The sequence below is a fragment of the Rhinatrema bivittatum genome, chromosome 1, assembly GCF_901001135.1.
Source record: "Rhinatrema bivittatum chromosome 1, aRhiBiv1.1, whole genome shotgun sequence".
Taxonomy (NCBI): domain Eukaryota; kingdom Metazoa; phylum Chordata; class Amphibia; order Gymnophiona; family Rhinatrematidae; genus Rhinatrema; species Rhinatrema bivittatum.
Window position 1 is genome coordinate 11,505,917 of NC_042615.1, and position 19,606 is coordinate 11,525,522.

Here is a 19,606-nt window from a genome sequence, read left to right on the forward strand (position 1 = left end):
AGGCAACAATATCACTTTCAACAATCATATTATATTTACCTGCACTGCTGTGGTGCCAACCAGAAATCTCTGCCAAAAAGACACTTGGAGCTCCTATGGAATTAGGCTTTTTGTAATGTGTGCTGGATGTGAGCTTGGCCCTCAGAAAGCCATGAATAAATGGAATTGCCATTATAATATAGTAAACCTCCCACACCAAAACAACCCTAACAAACTTATCTATGAAAAGGCAACACGGCACACATTACACCAGGCCTTGGAACACCAATAAAAGCTCTTATTAGGAAACCAGGCTGCTGTAGATCCCTACAGAAATTACATGCCAGCAAAATACCTCACCTCTGTCACATATGCAGAACACAGAGGGATCCTGACCAAATACAGAATAAAGAGATCAGAAAGTACAAACAGAACTGTGCCAAGAAGAACTGAACTAGAGCCCACAACAAACCAGTGCAACAATGGAAAAACAGAAACATTACCATTCTTCATAAAACATTAAATAAAATCATATTCATAAAAATATTTCAAACCAGTTAATGAATAGAATATTGAAAATTTCCTAAACAAAATACATTTTAAAAATCTGATAAATAAAAATCCAGTTAAAAAATGTTCTATTCCCCTATAAAAAAAAAATATTTCAAAGAGCAGAGTCATCAAAATACACCCAACAATTAAAACTAATAACGATTTAAAAATCTGCTCTTCATACCTGGGATCTGATTTCCAGTCACCCTGAGATTGTCGTGGTTTGAGGGGGAGAGAGGGACACCCAAATTTTCTCTTCTGTCTCTCACACATGCGCAATGGCACATTCATTCTCAGGAAAAGACTATGTGCATTCTCCTCAGAAACAGACTTTTTTTTTTTTTTTATCAGATTCAGCAGGGTTTATTTATTTATTTATTTAACATTTTTTCTATACCGACCTTCATGGTTAAAATACCATATCAGGACGGTTTACATCGAACAGGGGTAAAATAACTAGATAAAGGAAGAAAAAACAAAGTTACATTACAACGAGGACTGTGAACTTGGAAGCTTAGGAAGCTAGAAGAGAAATATAAAGTTAAGTTAAAGGGAGAGAAACAAATTCCGGACTAGAGGTAGTCCAGACTAGAGATAGTCCACATGTTAGAGTCGGTATCCATGCTGTCAAGGTATTCAGAGGAGGGGAGGATCCATTAATCATGGGTAGATAACGCCTAATGTGTATCCCAGGGTTCTGGGAAGGCTTGGCGGAACAGCCACGTTTTGAGTTTTTTCTTAAAAGTTAGCAGGCAAGGTTCCAGCCTAAGTTCTGCAGGGAGGTTGTTCCAGATGGCTGGGCCTGCTGTTGAAAATGCTCGGTCCCTGGATGCGATGAGTCGTGTGGCTTTGGTTGGAGGGGCTTGTAGCGTTCCTTTGGATATTTCTCTCATTGGCCTGTTAGAAGTATGGAGTTTTAATGGAATTTCAAGGTCGAGATAAAGGAGATTATAGATGAATTTGTGTATTAATGTTAAAGATTTGTGAAGGACTCTGTAATTGACTGGTAACCAGTGTAGATTTCGGAGGATGGGTGTAATATGATCATTCCGGTTGGTGCTTGTCAGGATTCTAGCTGCCGCATTCTGTATCATCTGGAGAGGCCTGATGGATGAGTTGGGTAATCCTGTGAAGAGCGCGCTGCAGTAGTCTATTTTGGCAAAAATCAATGATTGAAGAACTGTCCTAAAGTCGTGGAAATATAAAAGGGGTTTGAGTCTTTTTAATACCTGTAGTCTGAAGAAGCAGTCTTTGGTTATAGTGTTAATCATACTCTTTAGGTTAAGACGGTTATCAAGTATAACCCCAAGGTCTCTAACTTGAGTATGAGAGAGGGCGTGGTTATGTTGGGCCTGTGACTGATAGTTATCTTGGAAGGCGGAAATGAGGAGGAGTTCGGTCTTTTTAGCATTGAGGACCAAATTTAAACTGTTGAGGAGATTAGTGATGGAATGTAGGCAGTTGTTCCAGATCGAGAGTGATTTGGTGATGGATTCCGTTATGGGGATCAGGATCTGCACATCATCCGCGTAAATGTAGTGAATAAGGTTGAGGCTTGTTAATAGTTGGCATAGGGGGAGGAGGTAGATATTAAAAAGGGTGGGGGACAGGGAGGATCCTTGAGGTACTCCAAGTGATGAATTTGTTGGTGGTGATTCTTTATTATTTATTCTGACCTTGAAACTTCTATCGCTAAGGAAAGACTTGAACCAGTTGTAGACTTGTCCTGAGATGCCTATGTCTAATAGACGATTCAGGAGGATGGCGTGGTTGACGGTATCGAACGCCGCTGATATGTCTAAAAGGATTAGAAGAAAAGAATGTCCTTTGTCTAGTCCCATAATAATATGGTCAGTTAGGGAGATGAGCAAGGTTTCTGTGCTGCGTGATTTGCGGAAACCATATTGTGAAGGATATAGAATATTGTAATCTTCTAAATATTCTGATAGCTGGGTGTTAACAACCTTTTCTGTGAGTTTGGCTAAGAATGGAAGATTCGATATAGGGCGGAAATTAGCTAGTTCACTAGGGTCTAAGTTGTGTTTCTTAAGGAGGGGTTTGAGAGAGGCGTTTTTTAGGATGTTTGGGTACAGTCCTTGGGTTAAGCAGCAGTTTATGATGTTGGCCAGTGGTCCGGATATAGTGTTTGGTATGAGTAGAAGTAGCTTGGTTGGTAGGTTGTCTGTGGGATGGCTGGATGGTTTCTGCTTCTTGAGAATGGATTCGATCTCTTTAGATGAAGTTAATTCGAAGTTTTCTAATTTGGCTTCCTTAAGCATATGGGTATTGGTAAATGAAACGAGGGTGTTGGTATTGGGTGGGAGGAGGGAGATCGTGTTTGATATCTTCTGCTGAAAGAATATGGCTAGCTCATTTGCCTTGGATTGAGCTTGTTTGTCTGGGATCGGTGGTGGTAGTGACCTAGTGACCTAGTGGTAGGGTTCACCTAGTCTTCCCTCTCTTTGATAGCAGGGCTGCTGGTCTGCTTCAGGTTCCACTTTATTTTCTTCCAGGGGTCCCTTCTCTGGTTTCAGGGTTTTTTTTCTCAGGATTCCCCCTCAGGGTTTGCTTCCCTAGGGGGTTCTTTGCTTTTTTGGGTCTCGCTCCCTTCCAGGGGTACTTTCCTTCTTTCTAGGTTTTTCACTTTTTTCTTCCTCTTTGCCCCCTGTCTTATACTTTCCAGCTGATAAATATGTATAAGCTCATGCATAATCATGTGGCGGGTGGAGGGTCTTTGCTGCATTGCAGGTCTTTCCCCCCTCCCCATTTTCTTGGGGGACGGAGGTCCTGTCACATTCAAGATCTTCTTCCCCTTCCCCACTTCTTCAGTCTGTATGCCAAGCTATGTGCCAGAGTGTTTATTTCAGTCTCCAACTGCCCTCCCTCTCTTCTAAAGGTGGGAGTCTTTGTGACCTGTGGACTTGCCTTGACTCATCCATGGCTCCTGCTTATGGGCTTAAGTTGTTGCATTGTTTCTGTCTTCCTTATATTTCCACAGGAACTGACAAACAGGCAACACTGAAGCATACTTTATCAAGATATCAGGGCAAAGTCTCTTCTTATTCCACTAAGACAGTGCTGTTTTGCTAGGGGCATAGGTTCTTTCTCTTGCTGTGACATTGTTTGGGGCCTGTCAGCACTTGGCTTGTACATTTCATGGCTGTTATGACTCATATTTGGTGAATCAGTGGTAAAATCTGAAATCTCCCTACATTTCCCCCTTTAGCGGGATGTGCCAGCAATAGAGCTTATCTCGCTTAAGCCTAACTATCAGCTAATATGCAGGCCTCAGCTATATGATATGTAGGACTACCAATGATGATTTCATCAATATGGGATAGGACTAATGCAACAATAATAATAGTCATGGTACTTATAAGGAATCATAATAGTAACAGGAAATATATATATATTATATATATATGTGTGTGTGTGTGTGTTATGAGGACTACATTATTTCCTTATTCCTTATGTGGTGCATGCTGTAGAAATGAGGTAGGGACATCAGCTCAGACTTGAGGTAGAGTGTGTGTGTGCAACCCCCCTGATTATTTGGTACTTCATACGGTTCCAGAGATCGGGGCTGTGGGAGATTTCGCAATCGTATAGCTTTACAGCAAGACCTTCCCCGTATGTGTCTCATCAAGGCCCTTATGCTTTTAAAGAGGGTTATTGAAAGTAGAATGTGGACTGTGATTGCCATGGCTAGGGTAGGTAAGGCATAAGACAGTATATAGTCAGTTTGTAAAATGTTTTCATCTCTGGAATCCTAATTGTAGTCAGCAGTTTCTGCTTTGTATGGGTCTACAGGCAGTTCCATAGTGTGAGACCTTTTATAGCCTAAAAAATATACCAGGTTTTCATCAAAGTTGATTTCATGATCTCGAAACACGTCCAGGATTTCTACCTCCTGTGAGAACCAGTTCTGGTTCTAGATAGTATAAGGAAACACCCCCTACAGTAACTATTGAATTCTTAAGTACTGTGACTAAAGAAACATTACTGGGTAAGGGAACCTTACTGGTAACATCAGGCTTGTTAGAAATAGCACGTTCTTTCAGATAGGTGCTAACTAACCAAACATTATTTACAACAGCAATCTTGGTTTCGGAGAATTCATCATACTTTGTCATGGTAATCTTACATTTCTCTCGGATATTGTCAGAGGATAAACCACACAGAGCTACATAAGAAATTGCCATGCTGGGTCAGACCAAGAGTCCATCAAGCCCAGCATCCTGTTTCCAACAGAGGCCAAACCAGGCCACAAGAACCTGGCAATTATCCAAACACTAAGAAGATCCCATGCTACTGATGCAATTAGTAGCAGTGGCTATTACCTAAGTAAACTTGATTAATAGCCATTAGTGGACTTCTCCTCCAAGAACTTATCCAAACCTTTTTTGAACCCAGCTACACTAACTGAACTAACCACATCCTCTGGCAAAAAATTCCAGACCTTTATTGTGCGTTGACTGAAAAATAATTTTCTCCGATTAGTCTTAAATGTGCTACTTGCTAACTTCATGGCATGCCCCCTAGTCCTTCTATAAATAAGAGTCACATCTACTCGTTCAAGACCTCTCATGATCTTAAAGACCTCTATCATATCCCCCCTCAGCCGTCTCTTCTCCAAGCTGAACAGCCCTAACCTCTTTAGCCTTTCCTCATAGGGGAGCTGTTCCATCCCCTTTATCATTTTGGTTGCCCTTCTCTGTACCTTCTCCATCGTAACTATATCTTTTTTTGAGATGCGGCAACCAGAATTGTACACAGTATTCAAGGTGCAGTCTCACCATGGAGCGATATAGAGGCATTATGACATTTTCCGTTTTATTCACCATTCCCTTTCTAATAATTGCTAACATTCTGTTTGCTTTTTTTGACTGCTGCAGCACACTGAGCCGACTATTTTAAAGTATTATCCACTATGATGCCTAGATCTTTTTCCTGGGTGGTAGCTCCTAATATGGAACCTAACATCGTGTAACTACAGCAAGGGTTATTTTTCCCTATATGCAACACCTTGCACTTGTCCACATTAAATTTCATCTGCCATTGGATGCCCAATCTTCCAGTCTTGCAAGGTCCTCCTGTAATGTATCAGTCTGCTTGTGATTTAACTACTCAGAATAATTTTGCATCATCAGCAAATTTGATACCCTCACTCGTATTCCTTTCCAGATCATTTATATATATATATATATATATATATATATATATATATTGAAAAGCACCAGTCCAAGTACAGATCCCTGAGGCACTCCACTGTTTACCCTTTTCCACTGACAAAATTGACCATTTAATCCTACTCTGTTTCCTGTCTTTTAACCAGTTTGTAATCCACGAAAGGACATCGCCTCCTATCCCATGACTTTTTAGTTTTCGTAGAAGCCTCTCATGAGGGACTTTGTCAAATGTCTTCTGAAAATCCAAATACACTACATCTACCGGTTCACCTTTATCCACATGTTTATTAACCCCTTCAAAAAAATGAAGCAGATTTGTTAGGCAAGACTTCCCTTGGGTAAATCCGTGTTGACTGTGTTCCATTAAATCATGTCTTTCTATATGCTCTACGATTTTGATCTTGAGAATAGTTTCCACTATTTTTCCCGGCACTGAAGTTAGGCTCACTGGTCTATAGTTACTCGGATCACCCCTGGAGCCTTTTTTAAATATTGGGGTTACATTGGCCACCCTCCAGTCTTCAGGTACAATGGATGATTTTAATGATAGGTTACAAATTTTAACTAATAGATCAGAAATTTCATTTGAGTTCCTTCAGTACCCTAGGATGCATACCATCCGGTCCAGGTGATTTGCTACTCTTTAGTTTGTCAATCTGGCCTACTACATCTTCCAGGTTCACAGTGATTTCGTTCAGTTTGTCTGACTCATCACCCCTGAAAACCATCTCCAGAACTGGTATCTCCCCAACATCCTCATTATCCTTGAGGAAAGGCTTACTGGGACATAACCATTTAGGCATAGGCCTAAATTAGGAACTAAATATTGCTGTGGGTTGTTTCTCTGAAGAAAGGCAGGGGTGCTACACGCAGGTGTACATCATTTTGTCTATGTACCTACATTAATTACTTGTTTCAATTGGTAAATATTCTCAGGTAAAATGAAAGGCAAATTTAAAACATACACCACCTCCATATTCTCAGTGTCCACATACAGAAATATAGCATTACCCATATGATAAGCAATCTGGACCTGGATAGGCTCGATGTTCGGGTAATTTTAATGAAAGCATCTGTAATGACCTGGAGAGACTAAATAGGTTGGAATCTGTCCTTTAAGTTACTCATGCTGTTGTCCAGCTCTCTAAATAAGTCATTGGTGAGCGCTTAAATGGATTGGATAAAAGTACAGTCTTCACTCTGCACATTTCTAATGGTGATAATGCTCTCTTGGTTATGCTTAATTGCTTGAGAATGTAGGTTAACCAAGGTGACCGTGTTACTTAGTGTTTTACCTTGAAGTTAACTGTTCTTGTTCGTGTCTTATCTGTTTAGAGAGATTTTTCATCATATCCTGCAACTCCTTAACAGTGTTCTGATAATTTTTACGGAAACTTCATTGGCAATGGACATGGATGCACCAAAGGGGGAACCCAGAGCAGAAAAGATAATGGATCCAGCAATTAGTCCAATAAACCTTTTGGGATGGTCTAAGTCTTTTCTAACGGGCTGGATCATAATTTTGTCCAATTGGCTAAGAACGTTCTGAACGTTCTGGGTAGCATATTTCCGGTTATCCTTGACCCAAGTTTTAGTTGCAGGCAAATGCATGTTAGTGAGGTTGAAATGTTTCTGGATCACATGTTGGGAGTCCAGTGACACACAGACTTTCTGGATGTCTATCTGGGACTGCATGATGAAGCCAGGAGTGTCTTGCATCACGATGCCAGAGGAAGGACCAGGCTCGACCAGCTAAGCAGCTTCTGCTCCTGTCACCAGCAGCACTAGGACGATCGCCCTCAGGGATTGGCTCTTCATCTGAAAAACAATAGAGAACTACTCTTTGCTTTTATTGTTGTCTGTGTCACTGGGCACAGCATTTTGATGCACAAATTTATGAGGGTGACCAGGTTTGAGCTGATTAATGTGGATCAATTTAAGGACATCTACACCATCAGGATTTGTCTTAATTCGAATAAGATATGTGACTGAGACTTTATCCACAATTACAAAATGTCCTTTCCAGCTAAGCAAAATTTTGCTTTCTTTGGCTTTGTTTTTACTGTAATTATAGTAAAAGACCTTGTCTCCAATTTTATACTCTTTAAATTAACTTTTATATCATAATAGGCTTTTCTATCTCTGACATTTGTCTCCAAATTCTTTTGGGCAAAGGCAAAAGTGTTTTACAAAGGTACCCACAGATGGATAACACATCCATGTGCAGTTGTAGCACTAGCCAAAGTATCATTGTGTTTTACTGCATTAGGTTCTACCTCACCTTTCACCTTGCAAAAGAGTGATTCGCTCATGAAGGGGTCCTCGCTACTGAGCATCAGGAGTTACCTGTATGTTTTATGTGTCTGCTAGCTGGACATACACCAGAGTGGAGATATCATTTCAGTGTATGTCTGTCAGCTTCCTGGGGTGTACCAGGTGTGTGTTTGGTTACAGGTGAACTTATCTCCTGAGACCACTTGGCTCTGGTCAGTTGAAGATGGATTTTGGTTGAGGCAAATCTCCATTCGATCTGTATCTAAGACAATATTGAGTATAATCTCCTTTTTCAAGAGGATAACATTGTCGTTATCTCTCCTTTCTTCAGGCTTTCTGTACTGAAGTACTAATAGGGAGGGATCTGCTGATCTTTGGAAACTTATTCTGAGAGTAGTTTGTTTCTGCTTTATGGAGAAGGAACTAAGGGCCTCATTCCTCCTTTGAGCAATTCTTCCATACGGGAGAGAGTACCTGACCTGAGTCCACATAAACTCATTTACATGGAGTTCCCGTGACCCGTTGGCGAGAGAGGATGTGAGCTCTTGCCTCTGTGCTCAGGCCTTGCCATCCAGCCACATCTTACCATAAAAAATTGCATCAATTGCACGAGTTTCAGGGTGCCCCTGCTAGCGACCCGGCACGGCAACATTATCAGCGATGGCGACGCGTACGGGAAAAAAGGAGAAAGAGAAGGAACGTGAGAAGGCCCGTACCCCAGACCCCACCTTGGAGATGGCTGCTGGTGCAGCTGACCCAGGTTTGTTATTTCAGAGCCCCACGGCGGAATTAACGGCGGCGGTACTAGCAGCACTAGGACCGGAGTTACAAAAGATTTCGACACAACTACAAGAGCTAACGTCTGGGTTGGCGGGCTTTGAACGGCGGTGTGCCGATATTGAACATAGGGTCTCGGCCAATCAAGATGACCTTCATGTGGCTCAGCAAGAGATAGCGGCGTTAAAACAAGCCGTGGCTAAATAGCCCTTGAAAGTGGAAGATCTTGAGAATCGTTCAAGGAGGGCCAACATCCGGCTGGTCGGCCTCCCGGAGCACTTAGTGGAAGCTCAGCTACCTGTTTTTTGGAGGGATGGCTACCAAAGACACTGAGTCTTTCTGGGCTCTCGGGGGCGCTTCACGTGGAGAGGGCGCACCGCCTTGGGCCAAAAAAGGATGATCAGATTAAGCCTAGAGTCGTTATTGCTAAGATTTTAAACTATGAGCATAAAGCGGCAATCATCCGAGCAGTACAGCAGGGTGCAAAACCGGCATATGAAAACTCACAGGTGCTGATTTTTCAAGATTTTTCCCAAGTGGTCTCGCAACAGCGCAGGAATTTGGCCCCCTACTGCACCCAATTGTACAATCGGGGCATCAGAGCGGCATTGATATATCCAGCCCAGGTGCGAGTGCAGACGACGCAGGGGGCCAGATGGTTTAACGATGCGGAAGCTATAAAGCAGTATATACAGTCACTGCCGGCACAGGTACCAGGGGATGCCGATTGATCACCAATGTCACTTGGGAAGATGTATCAATTGATAACGGTTTAACGGAGCAATGGTGCTCGCAATGGACCACTACCTGCTGAGAGACAACGGGCGCTATTGGATTATAAGTTCACGTTTCTGTTGTGTTATGGCCTACTACAGTTTTGCAAGGTGGGATGCTCTGGACGCGGATCCTTCGGCCGGGTGAATGGATAATCAGACTGCAACTGGCACAGTGGAGCTGAGCGATGCGACTCAATCCGGGCCGCATGGAGGCTTCCGAGGGATACAAGCACCCAGCACACCTCGGAGTGGGATCCAATGTTAATGTAGAGGCTGGTTGGTTAAGGTTTGCAGCGGGGCATTGGTAATTACTGTGCCTGGTCCAGTGTTAGGTACAACAGACATCTCAGTGACTGGACTTGGTACTACTGCCTACACATGTGGGTTTTTGTTGGCACTTGGCTAAGTTGAATAGTTATTGTATACTTTGTTCTGAATGGTTCCTGTTATGCTTGCATGGAAATGTGGATGGATGGGGGGGAGGGGGTGGGGTTGTAGGGTTCTCAGCCCACTAATCAGTTAGTGGAGATGGGGGTTCAATGTAATTGGAGTATGTGGGGAGAGGGGGTGGGGGATTCAGATGAGGGTTGGGGCGGTGAGGGGAAGGGGGGGAGGGTTGGTTGACAGAGATCTTGAGCTATGTTTTGATTAGTCTAGTTGCGATGTTAGTCTGGGGTGAGACGGGTCGGACATCCGTCTTTGGGGAGGTGAGTCCAGCTGGGAGACTCCCCTCTCCCTTAAAGCAAGTTGTACATTTATGCACTCCCTGCGTGTTTGAGCCACTGTGAATACAAATAATTTCTCTCTTTTTTTTCCTGGAATGTGGGGGGTATTAAATCACCCATCAAAAGGTCTAAGATATTGCAAGCATTAAACAAAAAAAAGGCGGATCTGGCTTTATTGCAAGAGACGCATCTCAGTCCCGTGGAGCATGAAAAATTAAAGCAGCGTTCGGTGGAGGGAGTTCATTATGCTTCGGGTACCTCACATTCTGCGGGGGTGGCCATTTTGATTTGGAGAGCTTCACCCATACAGATTTTGAGGGAGTACAAGGATCCGGAGGGGCGGTACCTAATACTAGAGGGACGATATAATCAGTCTCCTATGATTATCTGTAATATTTAAGCTCCCGATATTTACAGGGCAGCCTTTTTTCAGGCAGTGCAGGCGCTACTGCTACCATATATTGATGACATGATAATTGTGGGGGGAGATTTCAATGCAGTTAAAGATCCTCATCAAGACAGGGAGTCTGCGGCTACAACTCAAGGGGAGCCTAGTAAGGGAATCCAAATGTTGGAGTCGTATTTACATCTTATAGACGTGTGGAGGACCTTACATCCTATGGAAAAGGAGTTCACACACATTTCTAGGGCACATGGCTCACATGCACGACTAGATTATATATTAATGAGTTCCCATAGTTTTTTCAAAGTCAATGAGACCGGAATTGAGGATGTGATTATATCTGACCATGCACCAGTTTGGCTGACCCTTAATAACTCCACCCAGCGCTCTACTACTTATATTTGGCGATATTCCTATTTTTTGGCAGAGGATTCTGCATTTCAGCAATATTTGAAAGAGAAGTGGGCGGAGTTTGAGGAGACAAATGCTCTACACAAAGAGGACCCAGTTTTATTTTGGAATACAGCCAAGGTGGTGCTAAGGGGGGAAATTATCTCCTTTGTAGCGCATAGGAGAAAAGCGTTAGACAAACAACTTCTTCAGTTGACGGTACAGTTGCAGAAAGCTAAACGGACGCTTCTCAGGAAGTCTACTAAAGGGAATAGGGAACAGTATTTTACCTTACAATCAGCTATCAATACCCTAATCCATCAGCGGGCAAAAAAGAGTCTTTTATATTATCGATATAAATTATTTCAGTACGGCCAAAAAACGGGCAAGTTGCTGGCTAAGTTGGTTAAAGGGGCCAGGGGGACTAGGCAGGTGCATGCTCTTAGGGATGCGCAACATCATTTGGTAACAGATACTGAGGGTATACGACGATTGTTCTTTGAATATTACACTAAGCTATATAAGTCTGAAGGGTGGGATGGCACCCAAAGGGACACCTTTGGGGAATCAGTGCATCTTCCTTCTCTGACTTTGGAGTTTAGTTGTTACCTTAATGAGCCGATCTCAGAGGAGGAAGTTTCTAGAGTTATACAAAACATGAGTCCCTTGAAGGCACCTGGTCCGGACGGATACAGTGCAGAATTTTATAGGTGTCTTAGGGAACCCCTGGTGAAATTGCTGCCTCAAGTGTTTACTTCTTTAATAACCAAGCATATGTTACCCTGATCCCTAAACCGGGCAAGGACCCAATGCTTCCGGAGTCATATCGTCCCATTTCCCTATTGAACGTAGATCACAAGATCTTGGCTAAGATACTTGCGGAACGATTGGGGAATGTTATGCCTTATTTAATAGAACCGGGGCAGGTGGGTTTTGTCAAACAGAGGTATGCCTTGCGCAACATTAGACAGGTAACACTGGCCATGGCACTATGTAATAGGGTAGAGGACCCATACTTAGTGATTAGTCTGGACGCAGAAAAGGCCTTCGATAGGGTTGAATGGGGATTTATGTATCATATGCTGCACTTAATGGGGTTTAGTGGGTTCTTCTTTCAAGCAATTGAACTGCTATATAATAAGCCAGAGGCCTGTCTTCAGGTAAATGGGGGGCTGACTGACCCCTTTCCGGTAGAGCGAGGGACTAGGCAGGGCTGCCCTCTATCACCCTTGCTTTTTTTGCTGACTCTAGAACCTTTTTTGAGGGCCATACAGGCACACGTTGGAATTAAGGGTATACAATTTAGAAATGGGAATCAGAAGGAGATTCAAGTATGCGGCATTTGCCGATGATGTCCTCTTGTTTCTCACCTCCCCTGCGCGCTCGTTGCAGTACCTTCTTGGATTATACACTCAGTACTCCGCACAATCTGGCATGCAAATCAATTGGAATAAATCTGAAGCGCTAGCGTTTCCGGACTCCCTCAGGGATAATTGGGGCCCGTCCTTTCCCCTGAAGTGGGCGCAGGGGTCCATTAAGTATTTGGGTATACATATTGCAACAAATATACAAAATATATATTCATTGAATATTCAGCCCCTCTTGAAAATTACGCAGGAAAAGCTCTCGGAGTGGCACAGTCTGCCCCTCTCGCTGTGTGGTAGAATAGCACTATTTAAGATGGTAATGTTGCCCAAGTGGCTGTATGTCTTACAGAATTATCCCCTGTTGCTGCTCTCCCGAGATCTCAAAAAGGTGGATCAGTTAATACGGCATTTTATTTGGAAAGGAGGTAAAGCACGAATTCCGTTACGTTGGTTAAAGCAGCATTGGGTAGCGGGTGGTATGGGGCTTCCTAACTTGTACAACTATAGGTGCGCAGCGACTCTGCGTATAATCAGAGGCTGGATACTGGGGAAATCATCTTATATTGTTTTGGCAGAAAACACCTTTACCAATCCCCTGGCTTTAAGTTTTGTTCTCATGGCCGAAGGTACCAAGATGCCGCCCTTGTTGACTAATCATCCGTTGGTGAGACCTCTGCGGGGGGCATGGGGACATCTCACTAAAGTGTTGGAAGTGCCCTCACGCTGCACGTATTTAACTGCTCTACGGGGAAACCCGGATTTTACACCTGGGTCCACAACCAACTACTTCGCCAGTTGGTGGACGAAGGGGGTCACGTATTTGGGACATGTGTTGGATGCAACAGGGGTTTATATGCCCTTTGAGAGGTTACAAGAGATTTATGGGATATCAGCTTCCCATTGCTTTCGGTATATGCAACTGGGTCATTATGTTAGATCCCTGGGAAACCCCGAACAACACCTGGTGACCTTTCAGGCGATTGACGGCTTCCTTAAGTTAGGTGCCACTAGGGAACCATCTCTATCCACGTATTATCGGGGGTTAGGTAAAATGTCCCCTAAGGACTCATATGCGATTTCTGTGGATCGTTGGAATAGAGAGAGCAGTTTTCCAGTGACGACCCGTATTTTTGCGGGCAGTGTGAGGGGTGTCATACCGGTCACCAGCAATATGTACTTTCGTGAAATGCACCTCAAATTTTTACGCAGGGCTTATATTTCCCCCCACATCGCCTTCAAGGCGGGGTTAGCTGACTCAGATAAATGTCCACGTTGTGGTAAAGGGAAGGGGACTTTTGCTCACGTCTTTTGGGACTGTCAGCACTCGCAAAGGTATTGGCAACAGATTACTGCCTACTTAGCCTTATTGGTGGCGGCACGCTTACCTCATTCGCCATATTTGTTGTTATTTCACTGTATCACACGTTTTTTAGTACCTAATCCGGGCCTCAGGGCTTTGATTAAAAAAGCTGGCCTTGTTGGAAAAAAAGTGATCTTGCTTAATTGGAGGGAAAATACGGGACCATCATTCGGAACCTGGAGACTACAATTTCATCGCTTGATGCAATATGAACATTTGGCTTCCAAAACGTCACCGAGGCTCCGGAAACTCTTCCTGCAGACGAGGGAAGCCTATCTTCAAAAACTGCCACATAGAGCACGGAGTTTGGTCCTTAATGAGTGAGTCTACGGATGCTGGATTGCAACTGGACTTTTATGTTTTCTGGCTATAGATCTCTGTGGGGTGAGTACGGGTTCTGGGAGGGGGAGGTTTGTTGTTGTGTGGGTATTGATGGCATTGGTTGTAATTGAAGTTTGTTGGGGGGGGGGAAGGTAATATGGGGTAGTCCTATGGTTTATAAGGGGAGAAAATGCGGATAGTGGTAGCCATCCTCATGGGTAAGAGTATTGTATAAGGTTTTCTGGATATTATGGTATTGTACTCATTACCCTGGTTACATATGTTACATGTTTGCCTTGTATGATTGACCACTCAATAAAACATATTGAACATAACCCCCCCCCCCAAAAAAAAACCTCATTTACATAATCAAGGTTGGGGGGGGGACAATCTCATGAGTTCATTCCCAATTAGGAATTCCTCACCAGGGGTCTTGGTAATCAGAACTGGATGTTTCACTTTCATCTTCCCTATCTGAAGGGTGAGCTATGCCTTACCTCTAACCTCCATGGGCATTCCTCCATATGCCTCTAAGTTCACTTCGCACAGGACTACTCTTGCTTCGGTGTTTACTGAAAAGGATGCTGGGGAGATACCCATTCCGGAGACAGTTTTCAAGGGTGATGATTCAGATTAACATGGTGAACCTGGAAGACGTGGTAGGCCAGATTGACATACTGAAGAGTAGTAAATTACCTGGATCAGATGGTAGACACTCCAGGGTTCTGAAAGAACTAAAAAATGAAATTTCAGACCTATTACAATTAATTTGTAACCTATCATTAAAATCATCCATTGTACCTGAAGAATGGAAGGTGACCAATGCAATCCCGGTATTTAAAAAGGACTCCAGGGCTGATCTGGGAAACTATAGACTGGTGATCCTGACTTCAGAGCTGAGAAAAATCACAGAAACTGTTATAAAGAATAAAATCACAATAGATAGATATGGTTTAATAGGACATAGCCAGCAAGGATTTACCCAAGGGAAGTCTTGCCTCACAAATCTACACTTTTTTGAAGGGGTGAATAAAAACATGTGGACAAAGGTGAACCAGTAGTTGTTGTGTATTTGGATTTTCAGAAGGTGATAGACAAAGTCCCTCATGAGAGGCTTCTAAGAAAACTATAATGTAATGGGAAAGGAGGCAATGTCCTTTTGTGGATTGCAAACTGGCTAAAAGACAGAAAACAGAGTAGGATTAAGTGGTCAATTTTCTCAGTGGAAAAGGGTAAACAGTGGAGTGCCTCAGGGATCTGTACTTGGACCGGTGATTTCTAATATATTTATAAATGATATGGAAAGGAATACGACAAGTGAGGTGATCAAATTTGCAGATGACACAAAGCTATGCAGATCAGTTAAATGTCAAGCGGATTGTGATAAATTGCAGGAGGACCTTGTGAGACTGGAAGATTGGGCTTCCAAATGGCAGATTAAACTTTAATGTGCAAGGTGATGCATGTAGGCAAAAATAATCCATGCTGTAGTTACACAATGTTAGGTTCTATCTTAGGAGTTACCACCCAGGAAAGAAATTTAGGAGTCATAGTGGATAATACATTGAAATCGTCGGCTCATTGTGCTATGGCGGTCAAAAAAGCAAACAGAATGTTAGGAATTATTAGGAAGGAATGGTAAATAAAACGGTGGATGTCATAAGAACATAAGAAAATGCCATACTGGGTCAGACCAAGGGTCCATCAAGCCCAGCATCCTGTTTCCAACAGTGGCCAATCCAGGCCATAAGAACCTGGCAAGTACCCAAAAACTAAGTCTATTCCATGTAACCATTGCTAATGGCAGTGGCTATTCTCTAAGTGAACTTAATAGCAGGTAATGGACTTCTCCTCCAAGAACTTATCCAATCCTTTTTTAAACACAGCTATACTAACTGCACGAACCACATTCTCTGGCAACAAATTCCAGAGTTTAATTGTGCGTTGAGTAAAAAAGAACTTTCTCCGATTAGTTTTAAATGTGCCCCATGCTAACTTCATGGAGTGTCCCCTAGTCCTTCTACTATCCGAAAGAGTAAATAACCGATTCACATCTACCCGTTCTAGACCTCTCATGATTTTAAACACCTCTATCATATCCCCCCTCAGTCGTCTCTTCTCCAAGCTGAAAAGTCCTAACCTCTTTAGTCTTTCCTCATAGGGGAGTTGTTCCATTCCCCTTATCATTTTGGTAGCCCTTCTCTGTACCTTCTCCATCGCAATTATATCTTTTTTGAGATGCGGTGACCAGAATTGTACACAGTATTCAAGGTGCGGTCTCACCATGGAGCGATACAGAGGCATTATGACATTTTCCGTTTTATTCATCATTCCTTTTCTAATAATTCCCAACATTCTGTTTGCTTTTTTGACTGCCGCAGCACACTGAACCGACGATTTCAATGTGTTATCCACTATGACACCTAGATCTCTTTCTTGGGTTGTAGCACCTAATATGGAACCCAACATCGTGTAATTATAGCATGGGTTATTTTTCCCTATATGCATCACCTTGCACTTATCCACATTAAATTTCATCTGCCATTTGGATGCCCAATTTTCCAGTCTCACAAGGTCTTCCTGCAATTTATCACAATCTGCTTGTGATTTAACTACTCTGCACAATTTTGTGTCATCTGCAAATTTGATTATCTCACTTGTCGTATTTCTTTCCAGATCATTTATAAATATATTGAACAGTAAGGGTCCCAATACAGATCCCTGAGGCACTCCACTGTCCACTCCCTTCCACTGAGAAAATTGCCCATTTAATCCTACTCTCTGTTTCCTGTCTTTTAGCCAGTTTGCAATCCACGAAAGGACATCGCCACCTATCCCATGACTTTTTACTTTTCCTAGAAGCCTCTCATGAGGAACTTTGTCAAACGCCTTCTGAAAATCCAAGTATACTATATCTACCGGTTCACCTTTATCCACATGTTTATTAACTCCTTCAAAAAAGTCATAATGCCTCTGTTTCGCTCCATGGTAAGACCCAGGGGCGGATTGGCCTATCGGGGGATCGGGCATCCCCTGGTGAGCCGATCGCTCCAGTCACATGGTCTGCCGTGCGCGACCGTGACAGAGCCGCACTCGGCAGACCACGTGATGTATCCTGGGCCGGCCTGGGCGGCGAATACCCGGGCCGGCCCGACTGCACACAGTATCCAAGGTGTGGTATTACCATGAATACTGTGTGCAGTTCTGGTTGCCAGATCTAAAAAAAGATGTGGTTGCACTGGAGAACGTGCAGAAAAGGGTAACCAAAATAAGGGGCATAGAATGGCTCCCCTAGGAGGAAAGGCTAAAGAAGTTAGGGCTGTTCAGATTGAAGAAGAGACGACTGAGGGGGATATGATAGAGGTCTACAAAATGATGAAAGAACTTGAACAGGATAATGTAAATCAGTTATTTACTCTCAGATAATAGACTAGGGAGCACTCCATGAAGTTAGCAAGTAGCTCATTTAAAACAAATAGAAGAAAAACATTTTTCACTCAGTGCATAGTTAAGCTCTGGAATTCATTGCCAGAGAATATGGTTACAGCAGTTAGTGTAACTGGATTTAAAAAAGGTTTGGATAAGTTCCTAGAGGAAGAATCCATAAACTGCTATTAATCAATAAGGAATAGTAGCTTGTGATTTATTAATGTTTGGGTACTTGCCAGTGTCTTGTGGCCTGGATTGGGCACTGTTGGAAACAGGATGCTGGGCTTGATGGACTCTTAATCTGACCCAGAATGGCATGTTCTTATCTTCTTATGATTCTGAATTCCCTTAGTCTCTCTGTCAAGCATATTTTAGGGTGTATTGTACAATGAGTATTTAGAACACTGCAGAGTGCCATGTTGGGATGGCTCAGAATAGTGGCTCAATATTAAAAACAGAGCAGAACCTTGATAATTTTGTTTTAATCTTGATTTCAGTCAAACTGCAGTTGCAAGCTGAAGAGCGGGGCGTGGTGTCCATCAAGGGGGTGTGTGCAAATCGCTACCTGGCGATGAAAGAAGATGGTCGGCTGCTGGCACTGGTAAGCCTCGATTGATCATCTGTCCCGGTTCTGCAGAACCGTAAGATTGTCAGAATACTTCTGTGTGTCCTGGTGGGACTTCCACCAGTGGCCTTGTGGATTCTTCTGCTTCTTATAAAAAAAAAAAAAAAAAGGGGGTTTTACCGGAAACCTTTAAGCTCTCCTCTCTGTTCCATGCTGTTATACTCCATATTCAGTAATCAACAAGGTCATGTGGGGTCCAAACCACCTTCTTTATTGTAACAAGCCAAATCCAGTAAGAAAGTAATTTTAATTTAATTCTTCTGAACAGCTTTAAAACAGCCCATGCCTACATCATTTAAACTCCTCAGTGCTTAACCTCCATGTAGCAAATTCTGAGGATGAAATTGCAGTACTCTCACATATCTTAAGGTCACTGGGATCATCCAGCGTGGTGATACTCCACAGACCTCCTTAGGAACATGAAGATGCTCTACTAAGGAGTTACAGCTCAGTAACTGCTTGGTAGCTTCAGAATCATTCTTAATATTGGACCCAGCAGTTTCATTGTACTTCCAGTTCAGCTGGAACCAGAACTGGGATTTGACTCCATGATTTCCCCCTATTTTATCTCTCTGCCAACTTAAGAATATAAGCCATTCCATGCCAGGTCAGGCCAAGGTCCATCAAGCTCCTATCCTCCGTATTACAGGTGTCTGAAAGATCCTCAATAATTGATCTCCTTTTTTATCTCTCACTCGCAGGGATAAGTGCTGGCTTTCCCAAGTCTACCTGGCTAATAAATATTTATGGACCTTTCCTTCAGGAACTTGTCCACCCCTCTTTTGAAACCCATTGTGTTAGGATCAGTCTGATTTATTACATCCTTCAGTTTCATAGTGATTTCATTTAGTTGCTCAGTCATTACCATCAAAAAAATGTTTCTGGTGTGGGTATGACCCCAGTTTCCTCCTCAATTAAGACAAAGGCCAACTTAATTGTAGTCATTGTAGTGACAGTCTTTGGCCAGGGGTCACGCCCCAGGGCTCCTTCTAGAATCTTGTAATGCTGAGCCCTAAATCCAGCCACTAGGTGTCACCATTGCACAATGATGGACACTCTCTTCCCCTGAGGGCTATGAGCACTGTCTCCACAGCATCCCCAGCTGAACTGGGAATCAAGCCCAGGTCCTTCTACATAGCAGTACCCTGTAACAGGACTTCTTTTAAGAATGTCTTGGACCTACAATCTTTTATCTTCTCCACACACTCTAGAACTAGTCCATGCTCAGATCCCCACTGGACTGGGCTAGACTGACGGTACTCTCAAGCCAGTTACTTTTATGATGGTGCTGTGCTGCCACCCCTGGGCTGAGAGTGTTGTTGGTGCTGGTACGGGTGTAAGTGGTCTCTGTTCCTGCACTTGCATTGCGTCTGTGCCAAGTTCTAGCAAGGTGCTAATCTAGGAGGAAACTGGATCTTTCGCGGGCTGTAATACTATTT

At 43.1% G+C, this 19,606-nt stretch overlaps 1 protein-coding gene across 1 annotated transcript in view; it reads left to right on the forward strand.

Annotated features, from left to right (window-relative positions):
• Positions 1–19,606, forward strand: part of FGF2 (fibroblast growth factor 2) — a 108,680-nt gene that overhangs the window by 51,381 nt on the left and 37,693 nt on the right. Inside the window, exon 2 of the mRNA XM_029587496.1 lies at positions 18,040–18,143. Within this exon, the coding sequence (XP_029443356.1) occupies positions 18,040–18,143 (104 nt within the window). The remainder of the gene's footprint in view (positions 1–18,039; positions 18,144–19,606) is intronic.